We start from the raw sequence: 22,491 nt of genomic DNA on the forward strand, positions 1-22,491 counted from the left end.
CTGATTGCCCTATGACTGATGAAAGAAACAGATGACCACTGGAGGCCCCTTGTGGTCTCATTTTGCTATTATTTCTAGGATAAAATTTAAAAGGTGCCTTTTAAAGCTCCTTAAAGTGCAATTACTGCTACTTGCTTCAGGGTATATACATACTGCTATAATTCTATTTTCCTCTCAGTCTTAACATATTATGATACTCAATATGTAAATGGAAGAAGCGGGCAGCTCAGATGACTCGACAAACTCAAAGCTTCTAACCTTTCTCAGGAAACTTCTCCGGATTTTGTATTTTCAAAACCTTTAAAGATGCTGCAAAACGGGTGACATTATTTTATAACTAAATAATACACAAACTCCAGCTGAATCTCTAAAAAAGCAATAGAAAAGATTATTCCAATGCTATGAGCAATGATGGCATTTTGCATTCACATAGGACCTCTCCATGAAGATTGCAACTGACATGTTAAAAAGAAGAAAAGTATTTTACAAACGGGTGAATTTGGGCAAACTGATTATTAGGAACTTTTCAAATGCTACAAACTACTTGACAGTAACACCAATGAAATTCAGGCAATTTTGCATTAGCTTTCTTGCAATGCCTACAATAGACTCCCCTGAAAGGCTCTAACATCACCCACAAAATGTACAAAGGAAAGAAAATGCAGATTTGTAAATTCTAAAAGCTTCCCTTCAGCCACAGACTCCCACAAACATTCTTGAAATTTCCTTTTACTTTACAGCAGACAATACTAACTGAATAAGACAAGGATTACGTTGCACTCAGCACAAGATAACCTTTTCCAACACATGTTTCCAGCTGTATTTCAGTACAGCAAAAACTCCATTATAAGCAAATAAATGCCCTGGTTTAAAGGACATTTCTATGGAAGAAGTGCTCATTTTCATGAATGCATCACAATAAACTGTCCTCAACATCTGTTCCACCCACTAAATATAAATGGGAAAACAGTCCCCAGGTGTAACACAAGTAGTATGATGTATATGATTTTAATGCCTGTATGTGTATGCTTTTCTTTAATCAATACAGAATGCACATCCCCATTTCCTAAGTGACTCAAAACTGGAGTAACATTTTCCCCAGCTAACGCTTCATATCCTATGGAAAGACATACACATACAGATGATCCAAACTAAAACAAGACAAATGACTACAAAGTCAGTAATGTCCTTCAGTGGCATATGAAGACAGGCTGAGAAAGTTGGGGCTGCTCAGCCTGGAGAAGAGAAGGCTGCGTGGAGACCTCATAGCAGCCTTCCAGTATCTGAAGGGGTCCTATGGGGATGCTGGGGATGGACTCTTCGTTAGGGACTGTAGTGAAAGGACAAGGGATAATGGGTTAAAACTTAAACAGGGGAAGCTTAGATTGGATATAAGGAGGAAATTCTTTCCTGTTAGGGTGGTGAGGCACTGGAATAGGTTGCCCACGGAGGCTGTGAATGCTCCATCCCTGTCAGTGTTCAAGGCCAGGTTGGACGAGGCCTTGGGTGATATGGTTTAGAGAGAGATGTCCCTGCCCATGGCAGGGGGGTTGAAACTTGATGATCTTAAGGTCCTATCCAACCCTAACTATTCTATGATTCTATGATTTTAATAGTGCAAAAAGCCAAGACTGTATCAGAAAGTCAAACCAAATTCTGTGTGTAGGTCACATATTTTCTGATTTATTCCAAGTACTACTGCTCACAGGCTCCTATGGAGGTTTTATCAACTTTTGGAAGAAATACGTGTCTTATTTCTAGGATGGTAGGCCAGTAACAAACTATAGATGCCCAGGATAGGCATACTTCAAAAAATAACTCAAAACTGTTCAGAAGAATCACAAATTCTCCCCCCTCAGCCTTGCTATGGCTAATTTAGGACCTTTAATGAAGCTCTCAAGTTTGTAATCAGATTTAGCAAAGTATTCCGGAGTAGCATGGAAAGCAGTATTTCTGTGGAATACAAGAATATGCCACTATTTCAAAGCTAATAACTCTGGGAGAAGTTTATGACAAAACATATGACAATGGGTTTTACATCATTTTCCACAAACACATTCTGAATCCTCATAGAGCTGCAAACCAGAGTTTGGGGGGATCACTGCCCAGATCAGAAATAGAACCTCGAAGATGAGAGAAACTCAAGCTTACAGCTTCTTGGAAAAGAAGAGATTAGTCTCCAGCACAGAGAATTAACTATGAAAAGGTTGGAAGCACTATGGTTCTACACTGAAGTATAAAAAGTAAAATAGGAAAAGGATAGAAATCACATAGTTGGCAGAATCAGTTAACTAAAAGGAGGAAAAAGTCATCATATTTAATGGGAGCTCCGAAAGTCTATCAATCACAACATACAGTGAATGTTGGGCAGATCAGCAGAGTGTCAGACAATCAAACAGTGTCTGGAACTGAATTGTGCATTATATAGGACACTGAACCTATTCTCAAAAATGCTCAACAACTGTTGTACTAGTATCCCAAGAAATATATGCCATAAGAGAAACATTTCAGTAGGTATGAGAACAGAAACCATTAAAATGTATACAGATTCCCACATTCCAAGCATGGTGTCCCAAAAGGCCAGAGGTTTTTTTCAGAAGTCCACAAAAAAATTTAAGGAATTCACTCTCCATTTGGTACCATCAGCCAAAAATGGATGAAATACCTGAGGCTGGGGAGGAACATATACATATTTTAGCTTTCATTATAGAGCAAAGTTACAGGAAATCACCTGAAATTGAACATATCTTTGCATAGCAAAAGTTGTTAACACTGAAGGAGTATTTCTGGGTTTGAATAATGCCATTGGGTGAACATGAAGGACTAGCTATCCCTCTAAGACTGATCAATAATCTGCAGAGAGATCATATAGGAAACCAAAATGCACTTTCATGGGAGGCTGTGATCCAATAATGATTGCAGGATACAGTTCACCAGGAACTGCCAATAGCATATTTAACAACCAAGTTATGCCATTTAGGAAGTAAAATACTTTCAAGGTATTTTACAGGATAGTTACACATAAAAATAGAACAAGGCCTGATCATTAATAAAGAAGAACAATCTTATCACCATGAAGACAGATGGCTGGATGATCCAGCCACTATAAAAAGCTTGTTTGCTAACTTTTCCAATATGGCCACGTTGCAAAATGCTCCTGTAAATGATTCAGTAGTCTGCTGAATGCAAACAGTCCTTTGCAAAGATAAAGAAACAGTTATGCAATTATTCTACTTTACTTTAGCCGAGACAAGAGTCTTAGCGAACACTACATTATCTTCTCCTTAGGGAGCATTTCCAATTATATTTCCTGCAGAGCAGGAAAATCTGCCTATCACATGAAGCTACTGAGAATTTACTCTTAGCATCTCTTCAGAGAAAATTCTTCATTAATTACAGATCATCATCCATGAATCTTGCTAAAAACCACAGAAAATAAAACCAGAAACTCTATCTACCACTTCAAGAAATGTAGCTTCAAAATAATTAAGGATCCAACTGAAGAAACAAAGGAAGAGAATCAACCAAAAATTATATGCCAAATCTTGGTATGTCATGGAGTAACAGAAATGAAGAAAAGAAGGTAAACTTCTAATAGGGTGGGTATGTGAACAAATACGCTATTGACTTGGGGAATAAATACATATTAGACTGCAAGCAAATTTAACAGGAAGAAAGAGTATTTGCTACACGTGCCTCCATCCCCCAGAAAATCATGATGCAGCAATCAGAAGCTAATTGCTAAATGACCTCTCTGCCTGAAGTTGCTTAGGTCTGCCAACCTTTAAAAAGCAACTACAGAAAATCATTCTGGGGTGGGGGGCGGAGAAAAATTGCCCATGGATCTTCCAGGTAGCCAGAAAGAAAGATGCTTTCTTGAGAAAGGGTCAGCTGCACAGATAAACCAGAAAAACAAAACTTTTAGAGAAAACACAGTGTTCAGAAAAATGTCAGTATTACAATAACAAGCAAGGTAATTATTTCACTCCTACTCACCTAAACCAGATTTTTTTAACCTCTTTAAGTGCTGGCTGGTTTGTTTTCCAGTTGGAGACTTTTGCCCATGTTTCATCTCTTTATCAGAACCATCTGCTTCACCATTTTTAGATTCAGATCCTTAGGAAAAAATAAAACCAGCCAAACGTGACACTGATGCACTTGTACCAACAATCCCCCCAGCACCCCCTACAAAAATAGGATTTAAAAAAAATCGACATCTATTTGCTGAAAGGCAATACACCTTTTTCTGGTTACAATATGATTCCTCATCATCTGAGGAAATGGAAGTAAAAGCTCAATAAATCAATTAAGTGCTGAAAACTAAAGTTTACTGAACACTGCAGTCAATAAAAATGTTCATTGATCTAATAAAAATAAAATTTCCTATAATGCCCAAGGGATATCTTTAAAAATATTTTAACCATAATTTATGGGGCAGTAAAGTAATATAAAGGTGAAAAAAGATCATTTCTTTGTGAAGAAACATTTATAGAAGAATATCCCTGGATATATAGATATACCTGGAAATAAAATTGTCAATTTGTGTTAAACATAGCCATAGAAATCTCTTAAAATGAAGCAACTTAAACACCAGAACTAAAGGTCAAGGTTATGCTGCAGTGATGAGCATAGTACCAGAGGAAAGCTAACAAAAGGATCTGAGTATTGCAATGCAGAATTGAGACACAAATTCATATTCACAGAGAAGCTTGTCTTTTTTCCCCACCTCCCCTTTTTGAGACACTGAATACCAACATGTGGTCCTTCATCAGAGTTCCAGTGCCAAACAAAATGTTACTTTGCATTACTTTAAAGCTGCTATTATCAATCGTCATTTAATTGCATGCCTTCCATTCTGTATTAAAGCAAAATCTCTATCCTTCAGACACCACATTTTATGAGGAAATACAGATGTTAAATAAAGCCACCAAGTGGAAACATTATTTCAGCAGATCCAAATTCTGTGTGCTACACAGCTGATTCAGAGGAATGCTCTGTACCTCCAGCTGATCTTGCAAAAGGTCCTTTAGCTATTTACCTGAAGGAGAATCCGACTGCTCGTCAGACACCTTTAATGGTGTCAAAACAACACGAGGAACAGTCTTGTTTACCATCATTGAGACTCCATTTCTTCTTTTCTGCTGTTGTCTTAAAGCCTACAAAAATGATAACAAAATGTAAAAATGTAACAAAAAATAATGTTTATAAGCGAATAACATGAGACATTTCTCTACCATTAAACTGAATCTCTTACAATAAGCACAATTTACATAGTTACTGACTTGCCAGAATTCATACTTGTCCCCTTTATGTCATTTTCCTTTTAAATATAAAATCAGGCTTTTTTTTTTTTTTTTTTATAAAGAGAAAGAAGATGCACCTTAGATCATTTTCCAATCATTTTGACAATAAAGAAGCACATAACTATTTGCTCTACCTTAGCAGTACAACATGATAACCCATGGAATGTGAAACTAAGGCTTCTAAGTAAAGAAAATGTAAAATAAATGTTTCAAAACCAGAATAAAAATATATATGTCTGCACATCTCTCGCAGGTGCATCCTCTCAGTATACTGCTCAGTCAATCAAGTTAACACAGAGTGTCATCAGTATGTACAGCATGTAAGGACTACAGTATTGATGCACTCACTCAGCCGTGAGTAGTGCTGCACAAAATCACTGAACATGGCAGGAATCATTTATTTTCGTGAAGGGAATCAGTCCTAATCTTGGAAGCCTTGCAGCACTTGGCTTCTGTCTGCTTGACTTTGGGCATTAACCTTCAGAACACGAACATGATGGTGTTCTGGCAAATCTGAGGAAAAATGATACAAGAATAAATCTCTACAAATGGAAGTGCTTTGTGTTTCATAAATGGATCAAATAGAGGGTTGATAATGTAATGCCAAATATTTAAGGATTAGAAACAGCAAATAACTGTCAGGCTGTTTTATACAAAAAATGTTACCTGGTTCCAAAGATTTTAAAACATACAGATACGAATACCTGCCAATTAATAGATCTGCAAGCATTACAATTCTGAAATTAATCAGAATGGGCTGGGCTTAATACAGATCTCTCCTACTCTTCTGTCTGTTTTTCTCCAATATTATGGTGCACACTCTTTTTGTAACTGTGATTTGTGTTATGATCTAGGGAAGGATTTATTAAAGTAATACTATAGCAACAAGGGGCATATTTTATATGAATTATCCCTGTAGGTTTATGAACACGAATGACTGATGCCTTGTAAGGTTTAGGTGTGTAACTTCAATTAACCTGTAATATCTTGCCAAAATGTTCACATAGCTAAATAATAAAAAAAACTCTCTGAAAATAAAATCGATGTCACTCTATTGCTCTAAATAACACACTACACAACATAAAATACATGAAGCCACACAAAAGCTATTTCATCGATTAACCTTTTTTATAGCACACTTCTTAAAAGACACATAAGCACGCTGCAATAAAAAGCGAATTAGAACACTTGAAATCGAACAAAGAGAGGAAGCTGGTCAAATCTGCACTGAACCAAGGAAACAAGCAGAAAGCCACAAAGAACAGCCTATATTTCATACATGTGTGAAACAGAAAATTTCTACTGATATTGAGCAAGCACAGCCAGACTTGTGGACAGAAAATACAAAAAAACTTCTCAAAAATTCCCCAAAATGCCAAAAATGACCCTCAGTGCACAGCCCTGCCAAGCTGACCAAGTGATCCTTATTTATATAGTAACACAGACAGTAACAAATAGTCCAGTAAAAATTAACTGAAAAGACAGCCAACTTCTGTGCCAACACCATACCAATACAACCACAACCCAAACTTTGAATTACTGTGCTCCACAGCCTCATTTGCCTGATGAGCAAAGAGAAGAAATATCCATCCTCAGTGTCATACCCTAGACAAAGGAGTAAGAGCCCAAACAATGTCCCGTGTTTTCCTCTAACCTCCTCTTGCCATTTCAAGACAATTTCCATCTCTACCAGGGTCCATAGCCTTATTGCCAGCATCCATAAGGAAATACCATTTTAATGATTTATACAGCCACTGTGACAAAGGTAGATTCTTTGTAAAGCCTCAGAGTTGATTTTCAGTGCTTTAGACACAACTCCCACAAACTATAGAAAGTAAGCAGCAGTGTATCCTCCATCAGTGACAGGTAGGAAGCATTCGTACACCTTAGGTGACACGTCAGTGTGTCAGAGTGAGAGCAGCCATACCCAGTCTTTGTCAGGCACACCACTTACCTTCTTTCATGACCTTCAAGGAAGGCTACTTGTGGACCTTAAGCATACATTTTTGCAACTAATTTGGCACTTCCAAGAAGCACAGGCCACCCCATGCTCACAGAGCGTTACTACAAGTCAGCACAGTTCATCCCAGCACAGCCTTGACACTCAGAACCACAAGCAGTAGGGAACACAGCTGGGAGCATGCAAGTGTTGCTACCAGAACTATTTACTTTTAGGCATAGTCCACTTCTGAGCTCCAGGTAAGCACCCAAACATATGAGGACCAAGCACGGACCTTACATACACCATATCCCTTTGACACACATTTGCTTTTCAGGGTTTCCTTTCCCCTAACATCCATTGTTTCACTGACAGTCCCTCCATTACCTCCACCAGTTTCACAATGGAAGGAACTGATCACTATACAGGACACATAGTTAAATTTGGAAATCTGTATGGGATAACTGAAACTGACAGTAAAGCTACACGCATGGACACCTGAAAGGCAGGTTGTAGAATGAAAAAAACAAACAACCCAAAACCAAACAAAACCATGTGGAAATAAAAATCTAAGTCAAAGTTTTAACACAAAGTGCCAATGAATTATACTGTCCCCAGAGAAGAAATTAATTATCTCCCTATGCCTTTCTATCATAGAATCAGAATGGTTTTGATTGGAAGGGACCTGAGAGATCATGTAGTTCCAACTCTCCTGCCACAGGCAGGGACACCTTCCACTAGACCAGGTTCCTCAAAGGCCTGTCTAACCTAGCCTTGAACCCTTCAGGGATGGGGCATCCACAACTTCTCTGGGCAACCTCTGGGGCAACCTGTGCCAGCGCCTCACTACCCCAACAGTGAAGAATTTCTTCCTAATATGTATTTTAAATCTATCATTTTTGTCTGAGAAAAATATGAGACAGGGTAGGAGGATACAAAAGTATGGCTGGATGGCTGCACACAAAGAGTTGTGGTCAGTGGCTCAATGTCCAGCTGGAGACGAGTAACAAGTGGTGTCCCTCAGGGATCGGTGTTGGGACCGGTCTTGTTCAACATCTTCGTCGCTGACACGGACAGTGGGATTGAGTGCGCCCTCAGCAAGTTTGCCGATGACACCAAGCTGTGTGGTTCGCTTGATACGCTGGAGGGAAGGAATGCCATCCAGAGGGACCTGGACACACTTGTGAGCTGGGCCGATGCCAACCTCAGGAAGTTTAAGCATGCCAAGTGCAAGGTCCTACACCTGGGTCGGAGCAATCCCAGGCACAGCTACAGGTTGAGCAGAGAAGAGATTCAGAGCAGCCCTGCGGAGAAGGACTTGGGGGTGCTGGTCGATGAGAAAATGAAGATGAGCCGGCTTCAGTGTGCGCTTGCAGCCCAGAAAGCCAACCTTATCCTGGACTGCATCAAAAGGAGCCTGGTCGAAGGAGGTGATCCTGCCCCTTTATTCTGCTCTCGTGAGAACTCACTTGGAGTATTGTGTGCAGTTCTGGTGTCCTCAACATAAAAAGGACATGGAACTGTTGGAACAAGTCCAGAGGAGGGCCACGAGAATGATCAGGGGACTGGAGCACCTCCCATATGAAGATAGGCTGAGAAAGTTGGGGCTGTTCAGCCTGGAGAAGGGAAGGCTGTGTGGAGACCTCATAGCATCCTTCCAGTATCTGAAGGGGTCCTATAGGGATGCTGGGGATGGACTCTTCATTAGGGACTGTAGTGACAGGACAAGGGGTAATAGGTTAAAACTTAAACAGGGGAAGTTTGGATTGGATATAAGGAGGAAATTCTTTCCTGTGAGGGTAGTGAGGCACTGGAATGGGTTGCCCACGGAGGTTGTGAATGCTCCATCCCTGGCATTGTTCAAGGCCAGGTTGGACAAGGCCTTGGTGATATGGTTTAGAGCGAGGTGTCCCTGCCCATGGCAGGGGGGTTGGAACTAGGTGATCTTAAGGTCCTTTCCAACCCTAACTATGCTATGATTCTATGATTCTATGAAGTAAACAATCTAACATTTGATTTGGAGGGTAAAGAAATAGCTGAGATTTTGCTCAGTCATCCTGTTTACTGGGACTTAGCATTCCCAGCTAATCACAATGATTTAGTGTTAAATTCCTCTTTGAACTCAAAGCTCCAAGATCTGAAATTTTGGATAGACAAGTCTTTGCAAGATAACACTAGAATCAGCCCAGCGGAGGGAATAATTGCGAACTGACACCTCAGTACTAGTAAAGCCAAACACCAGAATGAGTTAAGTATAAACCAAGGGCACCCTGAGCAGCCTCTACTAAGGATGAATGTGTTAACTTCTCTGCACTTGGCCTGAGGGATATTAATTTTAAGAAACAAGACTACTATAGGATAAGACAAGAATCTTGTATCCAAAGATTAATTCTACTTAGCTGGGAAGTCAATGGGATTACTCAAAGTGAAACATACACCAAAGGTTTTGCTATATTGAGCTCTTAGTGCATCAAGTTAATTTACTGATTTCCTAGCCATTATGACCAAATAAATCTCTAGGTTTGGCTCTTACGGTGAAGGGAATAAACACAAAGTAGATGAATCAAATTTGTAACTGAAGAAAATGAGGAATTTTGTAACACATTCAGAAGAAAAATGGTCCCAGATCTCACTGCAGATACAGAAACAGTACCTAACACGAACTACATTGGCATCTTTTACCAACACAGCCTTTTGCATCTCATCCATTTTTAGAGATATACAATCTGCTAGCTGGGCTTCCTACAGATCTGCAAGAAAGAGCTGAAGATTTTACCAAATGGTAAGATGTCAGTTTTACTATGGAAAGCAAGAGAGAAACACATATAGCACATATAATGGCTTGCATAATGTACATTTTTCTTTAACAAGACACTATGTTTACATTTCAAATGTATTCAATCACTTTGCACTAAATATTTCAGTTAAAAAAGCTGCAAGTTATAAATTCCTAGAACTGATCACTGTTGAAATATTCTGTAAAACATTACTACCATCCTATCTGTGCAGCACAAAAATAAACAAAGAAAGAAAATTAGAGTTCGCATGGGACACAAGTTAAACATTAAAAGCTCTCGTAAAATCACCACCAAAATATAGTACTTACATCCACCCTTTCACAAGCAGGTTTCAAAGGACATCTGTGAATCTCTCACACATAACAAGTATGGAGAATTCCCAATATTCTCATTCATAAAAATGAACCAGTGACCATCTGTTGAATAACACTGCTATGGTCATTATAAAGAGTTTGGCATAATTAATATGTTTAATGAAATTACTTTTCTTGCCAAAATCTTTAAGTAACCTATCAAACCATTTTCATCCAAAGAACTCAAAATAACGTAAAAAACTGAGTACTGAACACACACAAACTCTGAAGATAGATGGCAAAAGAAAAACACCACACAATTAACAGCAATCTTCTAATTCCAAGCATTTTTTTATAAGGAGGTGACAAGAGCAAGTCTCCTCCTCTTTTCTGGGGAGTTTATGCTGCTGCTGGAGGAGAGCAGTGTGTTGGAGGTTTCATGAATGACCTTATCTGTTCTTAGGAATAATCGTTTCATATTTAGTTGATCTTAACACAGGAAAGACTTCTTCACCAATGTGACAAAAGGGTTGACTCTCTTTACTAAAAACTAATAAAGTTGTCTTTGAAGTAGAAATTAAAGGAAATAACATCAACTAAAAGGTAACTGGAGAGAGGGGAAAAATACATCCCCAAAAGAGCAGCAAAAGCAAATTGTCAAGCTCTATGCTCTGGCTTTACTGCTACTTGGGATATGCTTTCATTATTTTTCTTTCCCACATCTTTTCAATTCAGAATGAAAATATGCAGCATAGAGATAAATCATTAATGCAGGAAACCATTTTCATTTGAGCTTAAATGCATGACATACTGAGAATGTTAAAAATTAAGTTATTAACAACAAAGATATGTAACACTTGGTTGCATTAAGCAACATTGTCCCAGATTTCTATTTGTTCCATAAATGTCAACTCTACATTCTGAAACTCCTATCATGAAAATAACCTTTGAAATTTCACACATTATGGATCAGAAATGTAAAGCTATGGAATTCTTCTGTTCTGCCATGTGAAAAACACAAGCTATGATACACTGAGAGAAGTCTACTGAACAAAATAAATAACAACTCTACATCATGGTCATGGCTCCCAAATTGGCAAAGATGAAACAGATTTATAGTTTATCACTGACTCAACATTACCATAAAATACAGTCTTTATCCTCTCTCTCACTCCCATTTTATTAGTAAAATTAAGACAGCCTTTAATTCCCATGTCTCCATTAAATTAAAATTTCTCAGTGGCAACCTTTTTCAAGAATACACAGAGCAGTTAAAATAAAACAGTAAGCACCACAAATCATGAAGAATAAACACATTATTATTTTCAGGATGCCACTACTTCTTATATTAAACATATATTAAAGGCATGCAAACATAAGATTAAAACAGTAACAAAGATGTATTATGGAAACAGTTACAAAGCAAGAAGTGCCATTTCCAAAGCATAGAGCAAATTAATTTACTTCCAATCAGGCTTGTACACCAAACATAACAGTAATGGTGCCAAGTGTACACAACCTCTCATTTGGAGATGAAGAGTAGTGGTAGAACACCAGGCTGGAAGTTTGGAGAACTAGGGTTTATTTCCAAACTCTGCTAATATCTCCACATATATTCTTGTTCCATGCCATATTCTACCCTGTGACACATATCTGTATTTGGAACAAAAATAATTTCTTGCTGCTTATTTGTTCTTTAGGTCCCCGTAGTGGTTTCTGTCTTTCTGTAACTTGACATTTATCTGTACATTGACCAACATTGAACTAAAGCGTTTGGACATCTGTGGTGCAGAGACAGAGAGATGTGTGTATTCATGTAAAGTGTCTGTACACCTGCAAGCCAGCACTATCTCCTATAGCATTACAATAATGCATTCACAGCTACAGTTGCTGCAGATCATGATAGACTGCAAAATAAACATTTTTATTGCTTTCCCAATCACAGAAACAAGAGAAGGACAAAAAAATGTGATACGTTCATCGTCTGTTCTGCCTTTCATGGGATGGGAATGAATATGGCATATGCATCGACTCAGTCACGCTTCTTTCCAAAGAGTGTTTGTTGGTTTCTTTTTGTTTGTGCTTATTTTATTTTATTTTTTTTTTTAGTATTAAATTAGTAATACCTATAATCTGAAAAGTGCTTTAAAGGGAAATCTGTTTCTTGGAACAACAAAACACATAAAGGTAAGGAAACAGTTTGTAGAAAGCAGTTTAAAAACCAACAAAAATAAAGGTAGCAACAAAATAAAGACCACAAATAAAGAATACAAATCCCTTAAAGCAGTAATCAACATTTTCCATTAGGTCAAATTTGCAAACATATCCTGCACAGGGTCCAAAGCACGCAGTGGGGGCTTCAGGGCTGGACTGCCATTCTCCAGTTAAAAAAAATCTTGTCATATTACCTCTCCAAGAATTTAAACTGCACCAGTGTAAGCAGTTAAGAGTGTAATGCCTTTCTGCCAGACATCCTGTTTCAGCTTGGGTTCTACCACATGCCCACACACCCTCAGCTCACAGCCTTCTGGAGACCTACCCAACAGCTCCTGGAACAGCATTTGTAGATAGCTGCTTGTCAGAGTTTTGTAGGAGGCTTCCTAGAGCTGTTCCAACTCCTGGCTTTCCCTGAAAAAGCCAACCATTTCTAGGATGCACTTCAAAATCAAGACATGGGTATAATTATACCTGGGTATAATTTCCTGTTATAAACTATTCAAATCAAAAGCTGCTATTTTCATTTGGCCCAGAAGAAGATACTCAGACATCCACTGCCACTATATGGAAAAATCATGTAACATCACTGGAAAAGCTTGAGTGGGGCTCCCATCTCCATGATGATATTTGGCATGAATAGAGTAGCAATGACCAATTCACATTAAAGAGTTCACCACGTTACTTAAAGAAAAACATTATCAGACAAGTGCAGTGCGTAGAACTAGGCCATTATCATCAGCTTGAAAGTCTAAGACTTGGGACAAGTCTGTAGATGCAACCGCATCTACAGAAAAGAACAAAGAGCACTTTTGACCTATATTTAGGAAGGAGATTCCACCACATAGCAGTGGTAGATTTAACCAAAGGCAATTTCATGTGATGACATATTTTAAGTGAGGACACTAGAGACAGGTGACTATACTTCAACACAGTACTGCTCTAATGTTGCTTTAAAATTCTTTTTGATTATTTCTCAGAGTAAGAAAATCTGGAAAATACATTTATTAAAACAGAAAATATGCAGGATCACTGCAAAAAGCATGCTATGCCAACAACCCCAGGGAAAACCAAACAAGCAGAATGCCCCAGCAACTGGGAGCTAGTTGTTGAAAAGCGGCACAAAAAGAATACAGGGACTGTGTGGATTCTTACCCCTTTTTTTCCATCACAGATAAGGGCCGAGGACCATGGGGATGACCCAGAAGAAAGTCTCACAAACACTGTCTTGTGTCTTACCAAAGCACTGTGTTGAGCAGCTGGTACATGCTGCCTGTGCATAGGGACCTTTAGAGGGACATACCGTGCAGCCTGCCTTCGGGCAATGCATGTACTCCCTGAAGAGCTCCTGCTGGAACTCTTGCTCTTCCAGCTTCTTTTCCCCATTATGCAGTCTCCCTGCCATAGTTTCTCTGTCCTCTTCCCTAGACTTGTCTTGGCAGTCAGAAAATCAGTTTAGATTATCATCTTCAAACTTCCATTTTCCTGAATGCATTTTGTAAATTCCACTGTCCCTTCCCATGTCTCTCTAGAAGTCAAAATGCAACATGTTTTCCTTGCTTTCCATTTGTTGACAGGAAAATTTGTCAAGAATCATCACTTATGTTGCCAGACATCTGAACAAATGCTTCAGCTAGAGAGCCAGAATTCTCCAACTGTGGCCTTGGTAAATTTGTAGCATCTGAAATGAAACATAGGAAAATGGTTAGCAGAGACACTGAGAAACTGCAGCAAACTCTCTACACCAAGGAATTCAGTAGAGAAAAATACCTCTCAGTTCACAGTGGATTTTCAGAGTCTTTCAGGAAGACACCCTGTGCTCAAATTCTAAGTGATAAGGACATAATCATAACAATCTTCTCTGTCACCTTCGGTTCTTTGGGGGTGAGGAAGGGCGAGGAGGACAGGCAAATATATCAGGCTTGTATAACAACATGTAAGTAGTTCTAAAATGAGTCAAAGTATAGACACCACAGACAGACTCACTGGATTACCTCCTACGGACAGCAAAATGCTTCAAGATAAGCCACATCTGGCTGTAGTCAAGAAAAGAAATCTTAAGAGAATGAGCGTGGAGGGAGCAACACTGGTGAGTTTGCTCTTGCTCTCCTCTCAAAGCAAGATAAGCAGTGTGCCTGAGCTGAAGACAGGAAAGCAAATCCACACCAGCAGCAAGGCAGATCAGGATTTTACCTTCAATGCCAACCTAGGCACTTGGACACCTGTGTCCTTAAAAAAAAAAAAAAAAAAACAAAAAACAAAAACCAAACCCAAAAAACCCAAAACAAAAACCCCAAGGAAATCTCAATAAACCAGTCCTGTGAATTTGAGTAAATTGGGGCTGACTTACACTGTTCACCATTCTGCTCTGAAATTTAGTCTCGCTTCAGGTTGTGGGTTGGTGTCTAATAATAACTACAGTAGTGCTAGAAAAGTCAGACCGAAATCTTATTTGGAGCTGTATAGGTCTTAATGTCCTAAAATTTAGAAGCAATGCATGAGCCAAACCGTAATTCACCACAGCTCTCTTACTGCTTGGGGCCTGACAGCATCCACTGAAAAAAAGGGGTGTGGAGTTTCCACTTCTACTATAAACCAAACCATATGCATGGGTGCTATCCTTCTCCATAAAAACTGCATCTACCCACTTTATGAATAAAATAGCGGCACATATATGAACCCAGCCACCAAGCATGCAGACAAAGCCCAAAGTTAAAAAAAAAGACAACAAAACAAACCATGGCAATAACATACCTTGTGTAGACTCCCTTATTTCCTGAGCTTCTCTCATCCCAAACCCACTTGGCTGCTGTCTCTGGAGTTTCTGTCTCTACAAAGAGATCTGGATGCCCAGCACAGTCTCAGACATGTCCTGGTCTGTATTCAGATCCTGAGTCTGAATGGAGTATCCTCTCTTCTCCCAACAGAAAATTTATGGGTACCCTTCTTGTTGCTGATTCCAAAGTGCCATAAGTGAGGCAGGATTTTCTTCCATGTCTGGGAGGTCTACTATTATCCCAGACACTATAGTGCATCTTCTTTATCCTCTCTCGGTACTGCCCCAGGAAACAACTGGTACACTGATTGGCAAGGTGCTCTTATATTTGGCTCTCAGAGTCCAACAGACACTAATACCACCTCAATGTCCTGGATATTCACACATGCTCAGTGTTACCTACATGAGGCCAGTTTGCAGGTGTGATTGTTCTTCTGAGAAATGTTCCAAGAACCTCTTGATAGATACAGACAAATCTGTATATAGCGAAGACTTCCAAAAAAAAGTATCAACTCAAGTCAAAGGAACAGAAACTGGACCAGAGAGGAGCATGGTAGGTACTATGCCATGAATTGATGTCCATACTTGAGTTAGCCTTGTCCAGAGAAAGAGTAATTCACACAGTAGTGTGACCATGTACCACTGCTAGCAGATGCAGGTGTAGTTCAGTACTTTCCAAGGAAGAGGTCCTTACATGGGTTTGCATGCCAAAACTCTCCAGTGTGAAAATGAGGTAAATCAGCATGGAACTGATCAGTACTGATAAGGACTCAGCATGTGACAGCATGCCATTAACCTTCGTGTCAAAGGTACTAGATCACCAACAGCTGGGTACACATACCCACACACTTCCAAAAGAAAAAGGAAACAGAAATCTGTAAAATCTGCCATCAGAAAGCCAAGCATAAAAGGCAGCTCTACACCTTTTGTCTAGACTCTTTTGTCTAAACCCTCAAGAATGGGAACTATTTTGTTGGACATTACATTCAGATACTACACAAGAGCAAAACTGAAACTCCCTCAAAAATGAAAAAAGAAGCATGAAATACACTCAGTGGTGAAACACTCAAAACCTTTCTCTCAATAAGGACACTATGGAAGGCAGTGAACCCAGGAAGTTTCCAGACCAAAATGGCCAGCCCAGCCTTTGAAAGGTGAGGGCATAAGGTCTGACCTGTGCCACAGACCTTTTGAGAGCCTACTGCAACTGTGAACCTTCTTAGCCCCTGCAAAATACCTCAGATCCACTGTTACCTGAGAGAAATCAGGACCAAGAGCCAGGGCTCAGAAAATGCCCTTTCCTCTGAGCTCCTAGTACATCTCAAGAGATGCAGTGTTGTGGCTAATTTGACTCATGAGAGCATCCTAAAATGCAGGCTGTTACAAGGAAACGGTGAGATTGCTGTTTGCAATCTAAACCCAAGAATGGGCCTCTAGAATTCATTACAAATCAAATCATACGTGCATCCAGCATATAGTATTTTAAAGAGAATTAAATATGACTAGAAAGGTTAATAAGTAGATAAAAAGTAGAGAAAATCTTCTAATTCTAGCTCAGATCTTTAAGCAGTACTTTACCTTACCAACTTGCCTCTCACATTAATTTTAATGGATTGCAAAACAAAAACACACAAGGTCAAGTTAATGTGAAGAACCCCCTGTTTTTAAAGAAGTTGAGTAGGAAACTGTTTTAAAGACTGCCTTGCAGGTTTTCAATTCTCTGCTTAGCAATAAAAAAGCAATAGCTAGACCCCATTACAACATACATACAGTATATATATGTCTATACAGATTAAGCACTTTCCAAGAGCATGATGATGGCTCACCTTCTGTTACTTTAGCACTGTACCAGTAAGTTAGTATGAGTGGGAGGAGTGTTTTACAAAGTCAGCTAAAAGTTTCTTGTGTATTCAAAGGTACTACAGGTTCTTCTTTCTACACGTTTTTGGTATTCTGTACCCATAAAAGCAATAGAAAGATTTGAAAGTGAAAGAATAAATTTCCAACAGCAATTTTATAAATAAAAATGCTGTTAAGATTTACCACCGCTGCTACAGTATCAAATTAAATCAAATCTACAGCGTGTATATGGCAGTAGCCAACACCTGAAACTAGGGAAAACAAAGCAAATATCCACTACTATTCCACAATACAAATGTCCATTTGTCTAATGCTGTGCATAGAGAAAACATTTTACTGATAGCTGTAATAATACTCTCATACTCCGAAGTATACGATCTAATTGCCATTAACTTAATTAAAACTAATTTATTTTTATTGATTACTTAACTTTCTGATGTTGCTCTAACCCTGCTGCCTTAGGGGATGTTTTCAAAGCTTTCCATCAGTGTTCTGACTTTTTATATTAATTAAGCTATTCTGACAGGTTTGCCCTTTGAAAAATTATTCTTGACGCTATACATCTGCTAAATGACAAACAGTAGAGCTTAAACAGTTACACAAGTTCAAACATTTGTGGCTTTGCTCTTTTTTTTCCCCTTGTTTCCCTTTGCCTGCTCCCTGCAGCCCTAAGAAAGTTCATATATTGCAAAAGATCTGTACAGAAGAGTTTACAAAAAGAGTGTCTTTTTCACAGTTATCCACACAGTTAGTAAGCTGTTATGTGCCCACTGCTTAATTTTCCTGAACAAACAGATGTGAGACCCCAATCCAACAATCTTTTCCAGTCCTCAAAGTAGTAAAGTAAAAGATCACCTTATGTGAATAATAAAGGACTATTAATTTTAATGGATTTAAATTCAAACTGCATGAAAAACTAAGCACAAACACTGAACTGTTTTGAAGAGATGTGGACAGGCTTTGTTTAACTTAAGCCTAAATCAACAACCCCGCAACAATCTACCCCATGAAATTCTAGGCCTCCATTAACTGTAACTAAGAGAGCAGTTATGAGAAAACAATAAAACAACATCATCTCATTGCTAAAACTTTAGAAAAGATGTATTTCATTTTTGATTGCCTTTACAAGACTAAAACAATTTCTACATACTCAGAATTAAAAAAAAAATCATTTTCTCCTCTTAATTTTAATATTGCAGATTTTCTTTTCTATTTGCCCAGCTGTAAAGTGAACACGTTTGGCACTGTTTGGAAAATAGTTTTCACATTGTTATGCTTTTCATTAACATCTGACATTCAATAATCAGCTACTTTTGCAGGCTTTACTACTTATTGCAACCTAAATCATCCAAATCGTAAGTTATTAAAAAAAACCCAAATCTACCCATTTTATACACTGTAGTGACATATACAATATGAAACAAAAATTACTTAACAGACCATAAAGAAAAACGGAACAGTGAGTGTACCCAGATTCTTACCTATCTCCAGAACTTCTTTCAAAATGTTTTTTTAAACCTCACATAAAAATTCCCACACAAACGTTTACATGGGAGAAGCAGGGGTGTGATAACGTAACCAATTCTGCTTATGTCAAAACTGCTTAAAAAACATTAAACTCACAATAGACAGCAGGACTGCACCACTGGAAAAAAAAAACCCAACAAACACCACCAAACAAAGTACTAAAAATCCTCAGAAATGCCTTGGAATTCTGTTGAGATGTTATTTGTCTAAGACTGACACATATGGTAAGAGGAAGCCAATTGACTATAAGTCAATACAAGCTTACCTGCTTAAGTGCTTTCTTTGTGTGCTGCTGGAAGGAAGATACTAGCTTGCTTTGCACTGGTGCATTAGTAAGGCTTGAATCACGATTGGAAGACATTTCTTCAGATGTCTGCTTTTGGCAAACTTTATAAAAAGAGAAAGAAAAAGAATCAGAATACTGTGCTAGGGGTTATCTTTCCTGTATCTTGGAAAGTCCTGGGGACAGAAAGGTGCCTGAAAAACAAGAACGTCACTCTAAGAAATTCAACTAATCTTGAGGTCCAGATGAGCTGAAAATCTGGCCATATTCTAAATAAATGCATTGCTTCACAAATATTTGTACCTCATCACACCCTTTCTATGCAGTTCTGCAGACCTGTGTATTTTCACGTCCTGAAAGGTAACGGAAATAATTTTACTATGGTTTTCACACATTAGACAAAAATTATCTTCCTCACTAAGGCATTTTTAATGGATTATTACATGTCTAAGTGTGCATTTATACAAGAGACACTGATGACCCTGTCTTCAGGAAATATTTATAAATATGTAACATCATGAGAGATTGTAAAGGCTTTTTAGGAGCCAGACTCATCTATTTTATAACTACTTCTTGGTAAAGCTAAGAACACACACTTTCCTGTTTAACGGGTAGACTGGAGTAATATTCTGCAAAGAGGAATTCTGGTCTCTCAGGTAATACACACTGCTACTTGTCAGCCTTTCTCCTCTTAATGCCTTGCATTACTATTACTCTCACCAGGGTCCTAAGACAGCCCAGCTAAGCAAACAGCCTTAGTATGGATCCAGAAATTAAACGGCTTTTTTTCCTTTATCCTCTGCTGACTCAGTTCAAGTCTCTGTCTTCCAGCAGTGCACAAAGCTGGTTTGCATGTTGACATACCTTCTTTATAATCTCTGCAGCTGTGTATGGTTTGGATTGCCACACTTCACACATCTACCAGAACAGTTCAATGACACTCAAAGCAGTTGCAGACATGAGCCAGAGACAATTTTAGTCCAATGTTTCTCTTTGCCTATGGTTTTCTCCTCCCATGCTTCAGTGGGACAAGCAGATACCTGAAGCAACATTCTTAACTCCCTTGCCTTTAGCAGTGGTTCATAGGAGAAATATTGTAATGAATTTTTCTTTGTGTTTGTAAGGAAAAAAAGGCACAATTTAGTTATCAGTAATTAACGGCCACCATAAGATGCATGTGATATAAAACATTAGTTTTCACACTGGAATTAAAAATAATTAATACTTTCCTCACAAACAGAGAATACATTCTGTTTTCTGGCGTTGGCATTATGCCAAGATGATTTTCACATTAGCTTAAAGAATTTCATGAGCAGATAAAACTAATCCTGTTTTGTTACAAGATTTTTAACTGATATTTGTCACCATTTTCCCTTATGCATGAAGGATTTGTCAAAATATACAAAGAAGCTGCAACACAAAACAGATTCTGAGTTTACAGCATCACCTGGTTTAGATCATTTTTTTACACATGATGAGCAAAGCTCCTATCAAAAAAGACAACTTAAAGGAGAACCAAAGTGTCAGCAGAAAACAAACAATAGCTGGTTTATATAATCCAAATCACTGCAATAGCTAAGTTCCCAAGACAATGAACACCTACACCAAAATAAAAACCTGACATTTCAAATTACCCAGCTTTTGTCTTTTACCTCAAAGAGACTTTTTTTTACCGGCAAAGTCTGCGTGTCAAAGAACTGAAATAAAAACAGAAATAGTGTGAATACACAAACCACAGAGCTTAGGATCGGAGAACAAATTTTAAAATTCCTAAGGAATGGAAACTGCTACATACTTAACTGTCCCTCCTAAGAGTGGATATAACATGACTTGTCATGAAAAACTTAATCCTGTTCTCTGGGATGACTGCCCCTCCTATCACCTTCTTGTTCAAATGGGGAATTCTGTTTTTCATTACTCTGATCTAGGACATTTCCAAGAGTCTGTCCTATTTATTTAGGTGGTAAAGTTCATCCTGGAGAGGTCTGGCAACACCAACAGATGATGCTCAACACCACAATAACTAATATCAAAGTCATGATACAGCATAGGAATAAAAATAAACATAGTTCTAGATTAATTTTGTGCTTTCATTCATTTTTCTTTTAACAATAAGCTGTGAAATTGTGACAGGGTCTATTATCTCTTATTTCTATCAGTACTTCAATTTTACATTAAAATATTATCAGTGCATTGGTTACTTTAAAGCTTCGACAACAAAGTTAAATCAAGCAATAGGGATTGTTTTAGTGGGTGAAGCAACTGGAAATGAAACACATTCTGCAAGTACAGAAGGAATACCTCACTGGTTCAGGCTGCCTCAGTTTAGAACAACCCAAACATAGTTCTCTCAGAGTTTTGAAAAACAAACTTTTTTCTGTCGTCTTTAATTAAAGAAATATATACATGAGGCTGAAATCTGCTACTTAAAAATTTTAAAATTACATTGTGACTACAGAAAGTCAACTTCATTTATTACCAACAAATGATACTTCCTTTCTAAAATATATTTTGGATATTCTAAATACTTTCCTTTATATAATGATTACCTTAAAATAGTAAGAACCTATTTTAACTATTGTTTTCCATGTTTTAATTAAATTTACTTTTCCATTTCAAAACAAGTCGATATAAATCATGGCTATAAAACTAACCACCTAGTAAATAAGAGATGTCACTACCTATTTTCCAAAAGTAGAAGATACAACCATTAAAAATCTAAATACATTATGTTAATCTATATAATTGCTTAATAACTTATACAGTCTATTAACTTTATTAGCAAACAATAATGTTACATAATGTTTAACACTTAGGATTTATTTACAGGATAACAAAGATACTAATTGTTTACAAAACTATATTAATTGACTTTCCTGTAGGAAATTAAATACAATTATGAGAAGATGAATAAATTTATTCTTTAAAACATGTTCTGCAACTTAGTAATTTAAATCAATCTGCGCAAAACTACAATGCCTGTGACCACAGAATATTGTATTTATTTATTTGTTCATTTATATGGGTAACATCTGACTGATTTTCTCTGAATGGGTCAGAAAAAAAAGAGGAAAACATGACAGGAAAACATGTAAGTGTTTGAAATAAATATCAATAATCCTACTGAAAAATTCAATGCCTTAAAAACAGAGCAGGCATTTCTGCTATGGAAACCAAAGAACACAGTAACCTCAAAACAAACTCAAGAAGAGCCAGTGGTCTTTGCACAAATATACAACACTGGAAATCTGCAACTACTTTATCCATAAGCACTGAAGAGGTATGAATTTTATGAGATCCATGTTTGCTTGAAAAGCTTTATCAGAAAAGAATGCTAAAAATAAACTGGACGTTGGGCAGAAAAAAAGAACCCTGACAGAATGTGATAGATGAAGGAAAAATATTTGGGTAGCAAATAAAGAGGATTCACCATTACTGCTACAACAGAAAAAGCGAACAAGAGCAGTTTTAAACCTACAGGAGGCATTTCCATTTAGT

General features: G+C 37.9%; 1 protein-coding gene across 4 annotated transcripts in view; it reads right to left on the reverse strand.

Annotated features, from left to right (window-relative positions):
* ASXL3 (ASXL transcriptional regulator 3) overlaps nt 1-22,491 on the reverse strand; it is a 130,693-nt gene that overhangs the window by 41,307 nt on the left and 66,895 nt on the right. For 2 of the 4 annotated variants that reach the window (XM_061354890.1, XM_061354891.1), the window contains 3 exons: nt 18,976-19,097; nt 5,039-5,156; nt 3,997-4,116 (listed from right to left, as the gene is read on the reverse strand). In XM_061354890.1, coding sequence (XP_061210874.1) covers nt 3,997-4,116; nt 5,039-5,156; nt 18,976-19,097 — 360 coding nt within the window. The other 2 variants (XM_061354892.1, XM_061354893.1) reach the window with 2 other exon arrangements.

This window comes from Neopsephotus bourkii, unplaced genomic scaffold, assembly GCF_033783945.1.
Source record: "Neopsephotus bourkii isolate Nb327-2 ecotype Australia unplaced genomic scaffold, CSIRO-AGI_Nbou_v1 NB_753, whole genome shotgun sequence".
NCBI lineage: Eukaryota > Metazoa > Chordata > Aves > Psittaciformes > Psittacidae > Neopsephotus > Neopsephotus bourkii.